Raw genomic sequence first — 14,055 nt, forward strand, 5'->3', positions numbered from 1 at the left:
TAATGTTTTTTGTTTCTTTTCCACCCCCCTCCCTTTCTTTATTAAGGTGGTCCACTTGGCTCGGAATCTTATATACTTTGGATTTTATAGCTTCAGTGAATTACTAAGGCTAACAAGAACACTTCTGGCTATCCTAGATATTGTACAGGTCCCCATGTCGTCGTATTTTGAAAGATTGAGCAAATTTCAAGATGGAGGTAAGAATTTTTAAGAAAAGTTATAATCTTTTTGGAGGTAAGGTGAAAACATATCTACAGGGAAGTGGTTATTAACATGTACCTGCTAGTGTATGTGTACACATGAAAATTGATCCTAGGATAGGACTGTGTGCTAATAGGCTGGATTTCTAAACATTCTTCTCTGTTTTTAAATTAAAGCTTTGAAAGAAAAATTTATAGATCAATGAGTTCTGTCTTTGGCAACTAATATTATGGCTAATTTACTATTGAAAATATTATGTATTAAAGAATCAAAAACATCTTAATATTTGTGATCAGTTTGGTATGTGTCATATGCTGGCTATGCTTCATAGCAGGGAATAGAAATGTACAAAGAATCGGAACAGTAATGGTTGTGCCAGAGAAGCACTGAATGCAAAACCAGTGTGGGAGGCAGTATAGAGAAGGGGTTTTTGAGTTACAGTGCTGTATTCAAATCCTGCCTTTGCCATTTGTTAACTTAGGCAAGGTACTTCTCTTAAGAGTTTATTTTTTTTTCTTGTCTGAGATATGAAGATGATAGCAACAGTATCTTCCTCACAGTTTCCTTGTGAGATTTAGTGAATGTCTACGATATATTCAAGGTACTTCCAACAGTGCCTGTTTCCTAACTCAATTAAAAAATCCTTTGATGGTGATTATCTTAGGTTGGATGCCTTGCAAACACAGAGATAGAGAATTGCTTGCAGGCAGTATATTGAAGGGTGCATACAGGATATACACCTGCAAGGAAGTGAGGAAGGTAGGACTGGGCAGATGGAGGAGCTGATCCACCCTGTAGGTACATCTTGCAAATCAGCTCATCCTATAGGAAGCTCTAGAGCAGGGCTGGCCCTTTGTAGTTGTCACAGATTACAACTCAGGTGCTGAGTTTTGTGTTTTGCATTAGCCAGCCATTGACTGACGGTTTTATCATGAAGTGGGGAGTGTACCCTTGGGTAAGGTAGTTCTCTTCGGCCAGGGGTCACTCTTAGTGAGAGGCATAGTGGGAAGTCAGCACCATAATGTTCAACAACTGGGGGAATAGGTGCCTAAGCTCTGAAGAAGGGACATGGGTGGAGCATAGTGTGGCCACTGTAGTGTCCACTACAGGGTTAAAAAAGTGAAACCAGAAATGTAATTTCAGACATAAGGAAGAAATATCTGGTTAAGATTATAAATGAGGAACTTGCAGGTAGCTGAAGTAATTAATTGCTGCTACCTAAATCTCAAGAATCTCTACGTCTTCTAAAAATCTGTAGAGATCAATAAGAAGCAAATTAAACCACATAAATCCCTCACCTTCAGCAGAACAAGAAGAAAGAGGACAATACAAACTTCAGGTGTAAGTAGAAAAGTAGCATCAGTTTTCAGTAGAGCTCTCTCCCAGGTTCTCACTGCAAGTCTTTGTAGACAGTTAGAAGGTTCTGGAAAACCTGGGCTGAAGAGACAAGAAGGGATTGTGTGCAAATCACCCTCAGAAAGAAAAAGTTTATGCTAAGTGTGAAAATACTGACAGAGAATCTAGGTGGATGAGAGCACTGAGTAAAGATGAAGGGACTTAAAAGTGCATAGGTAGAAATTATGGAAATGCAATGCCTCTCAGGAAGAGGAGGGTTAATGTTTATCCCTAGGGATGAAGGAGAGGCACCCTTTGGAATCTTGTTGGTGAAGGGAAAAATAAGCAAGGTGGCAAAATCCTGAGTACCACAAGATAAAAGAAAACCACAAAATTGAAGGAAATGTGCATAATTCCTTTCCATTGCCCCCCACCAAGAGCCAAACTTTAAAGAAATTGCACTTCACCACTCTGACAGGAGAGGGTGATCTTGAACTAAAGATTACATGAACCAGCTCACATTGTCAACCTTGTCCAAGAAATGCAGATATGAAGTTGGTCCTCCTCTATATGAAACTGTTGTAAGAGCAAAATAGAATATAAAATCAAAACATACCAGTTGATGGAAATTCTTCTCTGAAAAACAACCATAAAAGATAAAAAAATTATAACACGAGACTCTAAAGTGAAATAACTATCTTAAAACAAATATTGGGATGTGAAAAATACCTTGAATCATAGATTCAAAAACTAATGTTAGAAATAGACCAAAAAATTAGGAAGAAATGAAATGAAAGTTTATTGGATTTGGGAAAGAAATAGAATAAAATATAGACTTTATTTAGAAATACAGACTAAATTATATTATCAAAAGAGTAGATTAGAATGAAAGTGTAATATGAACCATTGAAGAAAGGCAGGAAAACAATGATGAGAATGTCAGTGATATGGAGAAACAAGTAAAAAGAGTCAGAGAGAAAGTGGATGAAATGGAAGAAAGACAAAGAAGAGCTATCATATGAATAATTGGAGCTCCTTTGAAGAAGAAAAATAAAACCATGGAGCAGAACTTGTATTTAAAATTACAATCCAAGAGAACATTTTGTAAATAAAAGATAACCTAAGTCCTACATGGTGAAATTGTCCATAATGGTGATTTCTAAGACATAGCATGATAAAATTATGTATAGTGTATATTCAGAGAGAGTCGTGGTGTGTGGGTGGAGGCACTATGAAAACAAATGGAGAAAAAATGAGAATGTGTATAAGTGTTCTATTCTGTTCTTGCATCTTTTATATATAATCTTGAAATTTTATAAAAATAAAAGTCTATGGACAATATCTGAATGAAAGCAAAGGAAAAGCCAAGAACAGCAATGGTATATCAAAGAGCAGGGACATGCTGATAGACTATCCTGTTTCTGTTTCCTGAATCTCATCAGTGAGAGGCTTCTCTTAACAGTCCCAGAGGGTACATAGGAGTTGAGATATTGTGTTAAAGATATTTCTTGGTGTGATGCTTTTATAATCTTCAGTTTACTCTGAACTAAACTATTCTTAAAATGTTAAAAATTGATCTTGACTGTTGGTCCCAGTGCTCACAGTCTGCTTTCAGAGTATTACCATAAAGAAAAGTAGTTTTTGTCCTCTCAAAATTTGATAATATCTTGTTTGCACTTTTCACTGTCATATCCAGGTCTACCCTGTAAGAGGCATTTTTTAAGTTTATTTATTTATTTTGGGAGAGAGAGAGAGAGAGAGAGAGAGAGAGAATCCCAAGCAGGCTCTGCACTGTCAGCACACAGCCCAGTGTGGGACCAGAACCCATGAACTGTGAGATCATGATCTGAGCTGAAATCAAGAGTCAGATGCCTAACTGGCTGAGCCACCCAGACACCACTAAGATGCATTTTTTACTTTTTCAAATTGTTTCTAATTCTCATATTTTCTCATGGACTCCACCCATCTCTGGATATCTTCATCATTCTTTCAGCAATCTGAGAACCATTGGTTAATGTTTTCAACAGGAATTTATTGAGTTACTATTGTATGCCAGACACTGTTCTACACACTGGAAATAAAGAAGATAAAGTCCTTAGCCACAAGGAGGACAATTAATAAATACAGAGGCAGAGTCCCTCCCTCCTCTGTATTGGGGGAAACAGATAATAAACAAATGAATATATACTGTTACATCAGATAATGTTGTAAAGAAAAATAAAGTAGGCCAATATGGAGAGGAGTAAGTGGGGAGGATGGCAGAATCGACTGAACAACCTCTGACATTTGAGCAGAGGCCCACGTATGTCATGGAGGTCAGCCCTGAGGCAGAATATGCTTGACATGTGGGAGGAGCAGCAGGAAGGCCATTTTGGCTGAGGTAAAATGAGAAGGAGGAGAATAGTAGGACAGAAAGTTGGAGAAGCCTGGATTGTTGAGCCTTGCAGACCTGTGAATCTGAATTTTGTTGAGTCTGTTGGGCAATTTTTGGAGGGATTTGAGAAGGGACTGATATTATCTGATAATTTTGGCTGCTGAGTAGAGAACAGAGAATACTGATGTGGACATAGTGGTAGGAAGACCATAGTAAGAAACTGTTGGGGAATTGGGTAATGGTGACGAACTAGGAGAGTAGTGGTAGGCAAGGGGAGAAGTGGATGAATTGGGAATTTTACAGTCTTAACTGATAGGACTTAGATGTGGAAAGAGAAAGACAGAGATTATTCCTCGGTTTGAATTAATATTTGGGTGAATGTGGTACTGTTATTGAGGTGGGAAAGACTGGTGGATGAGGGGGTTGGAGAGAAAATCAGGATGTCTGTTTGGGCATGTTAGGTTTGAAATGCCTGTGGGGCATCCACGTAGAGAGGTTGTGTCAACAGCTGGGTATATGAATGAAATTTTAGGGTAATGTCGGGATAGGAAATATAAGGGAGAATTAATGCACAGAAATCATTCAAAATATCAGACTGAATAAGATCAGTTACAGAGTGATTATTGATCGGGAGGAAATGAGATCTAAAGATTGACTCCTGGGACCCTCCAATACTGAGCTATGAAATAGAGGAAGTGTCAGCAAGAGACTGGGGCAGAGAGGCCAGTGAATAAAGAATACCAGGAGAATGTGATATCTTGGAAGCCAAGTAAAAAGTAGCACTAGATAATTTTAATTATTTGTTGCCTCATCTACATATATTTTCTAGGTAACTAATATTCATTGAGTACTCTATATGCTAAGTGGTTTTACATGGATTACCTTCCATGTAGTGATTTCTGCTTAATGACACACATTATTTTACTCCATTATTGAAATATGAAACATGACAATTTTACTCAGTATTAAAATAGATTAACAATAGTTTTTGTGAGCCAATTACAATTCTCTAAGAAAGTTCATTTTGTATTGATGGGAAATATCTCTGTATACATACTGCATCAACCAAGACTCAGAGGTTTCTTCCTTTTGAGACTGGTATGTCAAGTAGAATAATGTCTCTTCATTTGAGGAAATACATTTTTCTAATGTGTGGAAAGGAGTTTGTGGATTTTGGCTAGGTTTTTGAAATCTGGAAGAATGTGCTTATCCCCTTACTAGTAAATACCCAAGAGTTCTGTTATCCTAGTTTTTGGTGTACTGAAATTAATTTGAATTTAAGGACCATAGTTTCAAGATGCCTTCTCTTGATACCTTTCAAATCAGGGTAAATTATTTTTTTATACATTCCTATGATTGGGTACCTAATGTAATCTGCGAGAAAACAGAGTTTGTTGTTAAGCATGATTTGATCACAATTATGATTGAATTATAGATGATACCTCTGAGAGACATTGTTATGCTGTGCTTTCTTCCTTCCACTAACCTCTAGAAGTCCTTCCCAAGGAATCATTTTTGCTTTTACTAATGTTCAATGTTTATTTTATGTTAACTTGCATTATTAGCTTTTTAGAAAGTTTTATTTTAAAGTACCAACATAGAAAAGCATATTCAGGGAGATTAATTAACTTGCCCAAGATGTGCTAGTAAGTTAGCAGCATTGCTAAGAGTTAAAGCATAAGAAAGTAGTTTTCCTATTGTTTGTACCACTTGATTATGTATTAGTTCAGAAAGCTAATACTTTAAAACAATTGTTACTGAGGTTAAATCTTCGGTTCATAAACTTTTTTAAGTAAACGCTTTGTGTGGGATCTTATAAATATGGATATTTTTAAGGTAAGTAAACAAAATATAGAGTTTAAAATGAAAGGAAATTGAGACAAAGCAATGTCATGTGCCTCTAGATATGATGCACTAAGAAGGACGTAGCATCACCTAGTAAGTGTCCCTGACAAAAATTCAGAATCTCCAGCTAATCACGAAGAATTATGAGACGAATACAAGTTGTGGGATATTTTATGAAACAACTGGCTTGGACTTTTCAAAATGTCCATGTCATGAAAGATAAAGAAAGGCTAAGAAACTGTTCCAGATTAACAGGTGATTAAAGAGAAATGACAACTAGATATAATATGTGATTCTGGATCAGGGAAACTATCATTTACAGAAGATATTATTGTCACAATTGGTGAAATTGGAATCTGAATTGTACATTAGGTTGTGGCAGTGGATCAGATTTCCTGAATTTTATAGTACTGTGGTTATGTAAGAGGATGTGCTTGTTTTTACCAAATAAAAGGTCAAGAAATGAGAATAAAAAGGTCATGGTGTGTGGAACTAACTCTTAAAGGGTGTAGGAAAGATATGTAAGATCTATGTAAAGAGAGAGAGAGGATGGGAAAGGATGCAAATATGGCTGAGTTTGTGACTCTTATGAAACTGGTCAGAAGATATTATAGGAGTTCTTTGCATTATTTTTGCAATTCTTCCCATATTTTGGAAGTGTTTCAAAACAACAAGTTAATGACTGAAATAATTAGCCAAGTAGGAAAATGATTTATTGTATTTAAGATGACACTTCAAACTTAAAGTATTATCTGGCATCTCTACTAGGAAGTGTGTTATTATAGCTGAGTTGTATTAGACTATAAATTCCTAACAAAAGTTCTGTTAGACTCTATAAATTCTTAATAAAAAAAGCAAGAGAGAACACATTCCTGGAATCTCCAAATGTGGAGACAGGATTTTCAGGCCTGGGAAAAATTCCTGTGGTATAGGATGAGACAGAGGTTGATGCCAGAGAGGAAATCCCAGACTACCGAAAGTACCTGGGGGAAAAAAAATAACTGTTAGTTTAAAGGACAACTCATGGGAGCCATAGCATTGTGGCCACATTACAATACTCAGTGTATCATCATCTTGGCTTTTATAGTTAAATGATATGGATTATATTTTCCTATTTTAGTGAAACCTTATTCAATTGGAAGTCATTTGCAAAGCAAGATTTTTTAAAAACAGGAAGTAATTTTATAAGCATTGTTGCTAGATGAAGCAGTTCCTTTAAGTATGTGATAATAGTTTTCTTTTCTCATACCATGTCTGGAAAATTTTGTGCAATAGAACCGGGTCTTTTTTTTTTATCCTTCTGATCTAGTTACGACTTACTAATTCTGCTCCAGCACAGTTGGGGTTGGACATTCAGGGAAATGTGTTTGGTAGCAGTTTGGCAGGTCAGACCCAGGGGAGCGGAGGAAGAGGTGTGTCCAGAAGGAAAGGGCTTTCAGTTCCTGGAGTTCCATTTCTTGACGGCCTCAGTGGCACCTGACTTAAGGAGGGTGTGCATGCACAGTGTGCAGTATTCTTTTTTTTTTTTTTTTTTATTAATCCTGTAGGTTTAGATGTCGGTAATTAGTGTTTGAGGTGATGGGGATGGCTGGCTAGACAAGTGGCAATCACAGAAGTTTTCCTCTTTGGGGTCCTGGGTAACAGCCCACCTCTGTGCCCCTGTGAGTTGTCGTCACGCTGGAGTTGGTTGGGGGTCTGAATGTAGCTCCCAGGCCGTGACTGCTCAACAACACAGTGGTTTTCAGTTGGCACGCTCAGCAGAAGTGGCTAGGCTCAGAAGCAACTTTTCATTTGTGTGCCCTAGAGGTGGCCTGCTCAGAAAATTATGCAGGTGTCCCCACAGGGAGGCGCTGGGAGCCAGCACTGCCCTGGCCTGTGCTGTCGTGAAATAGAAGATCCTAACCTTCAGAGCCATCAATCCAATACTCTTCATTGGCTATGCACTCACTTAAGAAAACAAATACTGTTTTCAAACAAATGTATTCGCTCCCAGCAGGCTATGTTGTTGAGTCAATTTGCTTTGCCTAATACCTATCATTTGCTTTCAGTGATTTAAAGTGCACAGGCACCATTCAGTGTAATTGATCTTTTGGGTGGAAGGATTATGTCAAGCAGTGCTGTTTTTTGTCACGTATACAAGTTAAAAGCAAATGCATATGCTGGCTGATAAGTCAGATATTTTCAATATACTTTTGAAAGTACATTTTACTTATTTACTTATTTATTTACTTATTTATTTATTTATTTATTTAAACTACATTCTATTTAAAAATTATACTTTTTTTTCTCTTTATGCTTACGGAAGGATGTACAATCCAAGGATTGATACTACTGTTAATCAAGATCACTTTTTGTGGCAGGGCGGGTGTATTTTGTTCTCCTAGAGAGTCATTAAATTTGGGAAGACATGTGAATACGACTCACATTCTTCTAATGAACATTACATGTTAGCTCTGAGCGGTGAGGGTAAGTCTCATCTCCACTGAACAGGGTACAGAATGTGATACAGTCTGGGGATGGTTTGGGTCTAACTCCTTATTTAGTGATCTGGCCAGTATCCTTCCATGTGTCTGTTTGTTGTTTGAATGGAACTGGGGTTCAAATTTCAATCTCCAACAGGGAGCAAGAAAGTCTTATCCTGGAATACGATGCAGGCCTAGTTAGGGCATCTAGGCCACCACCATCATTTCTTTTCACAGTTGTCTCCCCGTCCTTGAACTCACCACAGTTTGAAAAGGCAGTATATCAGAAAAGTATCAAAAGACCAAACCAGAACTGAACAGTTTCTTTTAATCTTCTGTCATTTTGCTTTTTTACAACTTCAAATTCTTGGGAGTTTCCATGGTCAAGCCCCAAAATGTGGGCCAGTCCCTAATCGGTAACCAGATAATCTCTTTTTTTGGCATATGTGTTATAATGTTAAAAATGGGAAATCACTAAAAAAGTCAAATGGAGAATTCCATTTACTCTTAGGATTTCCTTTCTTTTGAGGCTTCAGGCTCGGAGCTAAAGTGCCTTTGGTTTCAGAGAATAAGAAACAGATAACCACAATGCCCTGAAATTACCTTTCTGCCCTAAAAGGGTTGGAGCTGCACTGGGTGAGTTACAGCCCTGTGGGCCCAACCCAGGGTAGGGAAGAGATAAGACAACGGGCTGGAAGAGGCACTTGGCATATATGTCTGTCTGGGGGCACCCCTTTGCCTCAGGAGATTTGCGGAAGAGAGTTAAGAGCAAACTAACTCTCCGCCTAGCGGCAAAGAACCAGCCTTTTTCTTCAGTTTAACTTTTGCTTTGTCTTGGCAGGGACTGTACACGATCCACCTTGAAAAATGCTTTTTCTGGCAGCATAGTTGCTGTTAAAAAGAAAGGAAACTGAGATGGGAGGTGGAGCAGAAACATTTTTTAATATTGTGATATGGGTGGGAAAGGAAGAGAATATTTGCCGGCAGAATATCTGCCAGAAAATAGTTTCTTCCTTTATGAAATTAGATTAGTCTAACTGTGATCTTTATGGTCTCTTTCAGTTCAAAACTGTGATTCTTTGAAGATTAGTGTGTAACTCTCATTCACTCACTGAATGGTGTCTTTTTAAAGTGTGTTGCAAAAACGCTCCTGTGAGCCAATATCCATGAAGCATATCTCCTGGTTAATAGCTGTGATTCCTCTTTGTGAAGACAGCAGCTAGAATGCCTTGAAACCAGAAGCGTTTGTTCACTTCAGATTTTGAGTGGATCACAAAAAAAGCAAGGAAGCAAGCAAGAAAGGATTTCCCTGGGTGTGGGTGAGGCTGAGGACATATATATGGGGAGCTGGGAGTGAGGATGAACAGAAATGAGGTTTAGTACAAAGACCGTAACTGAAGAGGAAGTACCTGAGGTACAAGGCAGCTTTCATTGTAAAGACTCATTCACGTGTTCCTTCATCTTCTTTTAATTTCTCATCTGATTGAGTTCTTTCCAGGTCTCTATTAAGGATTTGTTTGCAGGGGAGTTCAGAGTACTCAGAAGTGTTAGCAAGGTTTACCTGTAGGGGGAAGGTACCACAGTTTCCATTTGTCATCTGAAAATCTCTTGCAGCGATTTCTGAACTTATGTTTTCCCGATACCATTCTGCCTCTCCGTATTCTCCTTTGGATGGCCTTCTTCTTTGACCTGTCTTCCTTCAACTCTGTTTTCAGTGACGTCCCTTTACTTCACATACGTCTGTCTTATCTCCAGTGTGTATCTTGTTCCTCATACCTCCCTACTTCCTGTATGCTGTTCTCTTCTGCCTACTTCTTTCCGTGTGAACCATGTATTTCTAGTAAAGGAAATTTCTAGTATTTCTAGTATTTCATGTATTTCTAGTAAAGGAAATTTCTAGAAATTCTGTATTTCTAGTGCAGTCCTATTCACGGTTCTAGGTTTTCTCTTGTCCCTTTGTGTGCGTGCGTACCGTGTCCGATGAGCATGTTATCATAATGCCTTGAGATCCTTCCACTAATTTTTAAATAAGAACAATGGCAACAGCAATGATGCCAGTGTCCCTGAACCTCTGGAGTTACTCATTGCTGGTTATGTTCCCCAGGAAGCAGGCCCTGAACCGGATATTAGCATGAAGGTTTACTAGCTTAATTGTAGGATCAACACCAGTGCAATGGAAGGGGAAGAAGTAGGACTGGGCAAAGGGAGAAATTAGGTTGTGATGCAGACCTAGTGGGAAGCTCTGGAATGAGGGGAGAGGTCTGCTGTTGGGACGTCCTTCCAGAATTGTCTCCTATTGGAATGAGGGTGGGGGCTGAGCCTTTATGCCTACATGGGCTGCCCTGGAATGGGTGTGTGGCCTTGCTTGAGGTGGCACTCTTCAGACTAGTCAGTCCCCATAGAAGGCTGACATTTGAGGGCTGTCCTCCAAGTAGCTGAGGCAGTATACTGTCCTTCATCCCTGAAAGGGCATCTGGGCAAGACCATCACAGAGTCCACCATAGGTATCTCCCAGAAAAGTACCATGATTGGAAAATTTGTAGGTCAAGATTAAGATCTCATAGGAAATACAGGTTAGGAAGAAAAATAAAAATGATTATGATCTTCTAGGAAATAGAGATTAGGAGAAAAGTAAAAACATTAAAGCATTTAAATGTACAACAAAGGTCTCGGTATGAAAAAAAAAATTTCTAGAAGCTGCCTACTTCCAAATGCCCCAGAATCACAAGCATCAGAAACCTGTTCTGGGAAGCAAGTCTTTTCTGGAATCATCTTCTTCAGATATGAAGGAGGATTTCTGTGATATTCTGATTCTGAGGCTGGTTCTCCCATGGCTTTGCACTATGCTGACTACACCTCTGAGTTCTTTCTGGCGTAATGTACAATGTCTTATACTCCCTGTACCTGCCCCCCTTGGCTTTAAGCTTTTATAAGTTTTAGAAAAAGTGCCTGTAACTGACCAGTTTTCTCTTAGTTATCAATAAAGCCTAAAAGGACTTTTTCCCCTTCTGGGCTTAATCCTCTTTATATATGTCGAGAAAGTTTCAAACAGATGATCTATGTGAGATCATGTTCCTTTTAAAAATCAAATGCATGTTTAAAAATAGGTAGAGAATAACTATGTGATATGTCTACTGTATACTGAGTTTCTACCATGTGCCAGGCCACACATTGGCAAAAGATTACTATAAAGGGATACTTATTATTTATATTCAACATTTAGCACACCTCTAGATCTTTTGCATACTTTTACTTTTAATCCATATTGGCCTCCAGCAATTAGGTATCATGATCACTATTTTGCCCAGGAAATAAGATTATAGAAGGGTAAATACTTTGCCTAAGATCATACAGCTTGTAGCTTACTGAGCCAAATTTTGAATTCAGGTTTCTTTTCTTCACTTCCTTAAAAATACCCTACAGCCCTACAGTTGATGTTCTTTCTGTTATTATTACACAACTTTCTATTTAGATGACTTCTTCATCTGCAGGGACTTCGTTTTCTACTTTTTCCAAGTTTCCCAAGAAAGTTTAGTACTAAACAGTAGGTGTTTACTAAAGAGTTTCGATTTCACTTGAAGGAATTTTATAGGTCACATCAAGAAAACTTTTTAAAATCGATAATCATCCCATCATGAATGGTTGGCTTGTCTCTGAAACAAAGTTTTAATCACAAGTCTTAAAGGTTTTACCACTTAAATTTCTCTTGAAGCTCGATGTTCCTCTTCACTTCCTGCAATAAATTCTGACTGATCTCCCTGACTCCATTTTTGGGCCTTCTTCCCCCACTCCCCCAATCCAGTATGAGGATCCTTCTAAATCACATATTCTATCTTTTTTACTAGCTCTCATCATCTCTAGAGAGTAACTCAGTTCCTTAAGTTGGTGCCCAAAGGTCTTCACAATCTGCACCAGACATCTCTAGCTCTGTCTCTTGCTGTTTCCCCAGCAATTCTAAACACTTTTATTCTCTTAGACACATTTCTACATCTCATATATACTTTCATAACTCACTTATCATTAGGATGGGTGTATGCAAGTGCCATGCCTTATATAAAATATGCATGCGTTTGGAGGACAAAGGTTTTTAGAGATCCAAATATTCCAAATATATATTTGTGTCTTTCTTTTGTTCATTTCTGTAATTATTTTTTTAAGTCTTCTTTTCCTAGTAGACTTATAAAAGGCTCATGACTCTTAGATTTACTACTTGGATTATTCTATAATTATCATAATTCAGATTTATTGACTGAGAGAAGCAAGGTGGAGAGAAAAACTGTGAAAACAGATTCTATTTCTGGTTCTCTAAGCTTATTCGTACCGTGTATAATATACTATTATATACATACCAGGCTTTCAAAAATATCTATTGAGTGAAACGCATTTGATGAATGCATGCAAATTACATGTTTTATATAAATATGTAAGTATTTGAATGTCAAAAATATGTATTAGACCATGACATTCCAAATATATGATTGTTTTCTTTTATTACTTATGAACTTCTTTTTTTTTTTTTTTTTTAATTTTTTTTTTCAACGTCTTTTATTTATTTTTGGGACAGAGAGAGACAGAGCATGAACGGGGGAGGGGCAGAGAGAGAGGGAGACACAGAATCGGAAACAGGCTCCAGGCTCCGAGCCATCAGCCCAGAGCCTGACGCGGGGCTCGAACTCACGGACCGCGAGATCGTGACCTGGCTGAAGTCGGACGCTCAACCGACTGCGCCACCCAGGCGCCCCAATTACTTATGAACTTCTAGTTTGGCTTTTCAAACTTCTGGTGAATGAGAGAGAACATGACAAATGCCAGTTCATGTTAAAATACTTCCTGAGATTTTATTTTAGCAGCTTTAATGATTAATGTTATGCTTTTTCAGTGCCCTCTGATGCACCATCTTAATAGAGTAATATGATTGAAATATTCACTTGCTAACAGTATAAGTTAATAAATTTCAGAAGTACTTAATGGGTATGATGCATGTATAATTTACATAGTACAGCAAGTCACGAAGTACCTGTGTAACTTCCTTTTGGTTCTCAATCAGATGTTAGTCACATAAAGTTATAATACATAAAATTATTTTTGTTAAACTTCATAATTAATTGACTTAGTAGAGGCAGAAGACTCACATTCTGTGTTTGTCTGTGTTTCTGTGGGATTTGTCAGAAACAAAGGCATGATCTGTAGGTTTTCAGGGTTTTGATTTCCTCAAGGTGTCAGCTAAAAAGTGACTCTGAAGGTCTCTGGAGTTACCTAGGAGTGATATGAATGACTCCTGGCACCCAGGATGACTACTAACATTACCATATTGAGTTAATAGGACAGAATCAATACCGAGGGATGCCCTCACAAATAACGAGAATGACTAAAGAGGACTACGTTGTCCACACCTCTTCTCTACTCCAACCATTTCCTCTAATTGTAAATATAGTTTGAACCTCAGAGTCTGATGCCTCAGTGTTAATACACTGGCTTCCCCAGTTCTCTCAATATCTGTTGAAGAGAGTCCACCAGGGATCTACAATAAAGTGCATTATTGGCACCCAAACATAAATTTATAGAATGTTTGCATATAAAAGGACTGTTGAAATCATCTAAACAATATATGAACTTCAAATCTTCATATAACACCTATTACAAGTGGTCATCTAGGATCTCCTTGACTACCTGAGTGACCAAGATTTTGTTGCTGCAGAAGGCAAGTCTTTCTTCTTTCCAAGAACTCCAGTTATTAGTTCTTGTATGTTAGATTATCCTGAATATACCTCCCTCTAACTTCCAATAAGCAGTCCTTCTTTGTTACCTGGAGCCACATTGAAATTGAACATAGCTTCC

General features: G+C 37.9%; 1 protein-coding gene across 5 annotated transcripts in view; it reads left to right on the plus strand.

Moving 5' to 3' along the window:
• ITPR2 (inositol 1,4,5-trisphosphate receptor type 2) overlaps positions 1–14,055 on the plus strand; it is a 493,421-nt gene that overhangs the window by 162,874 nt on the left and 316,492 nt on the right. For all 5 annotated transcript variants that reach the window (XR_009265827.1, XM_058743294.1, XM_058743295.1 and 2 more), the window contains one exon: positions 47–197. Coding sequence is in view for 4 of the 5 variants with exons in the window: in XM_058743294.1 (XP_058599277.1) it covers positions 47–197 (151 nt within the window). In the remaining variant the exon portion in view is untranslated. The remainder of the gene's footprint in view (positions 1–46; positions 198–14,055) is intronic.

This window comes from Neofelis nebulosa, chromosome 8 (genome assembly GCF_028018385.1).
Source record: "Neofelis nebulosa isolate mNeoNeb1 chromosome 8, mNeoNeb1.pri, whole genome shotgun sequence".
In the NCBI taxonomy this organism is placed as follows: Eukaryota; Metazoa; Chordata; class Mammalia; order Carnivora; family Felidae; genus Neofelis; species Neofelis nebulosa.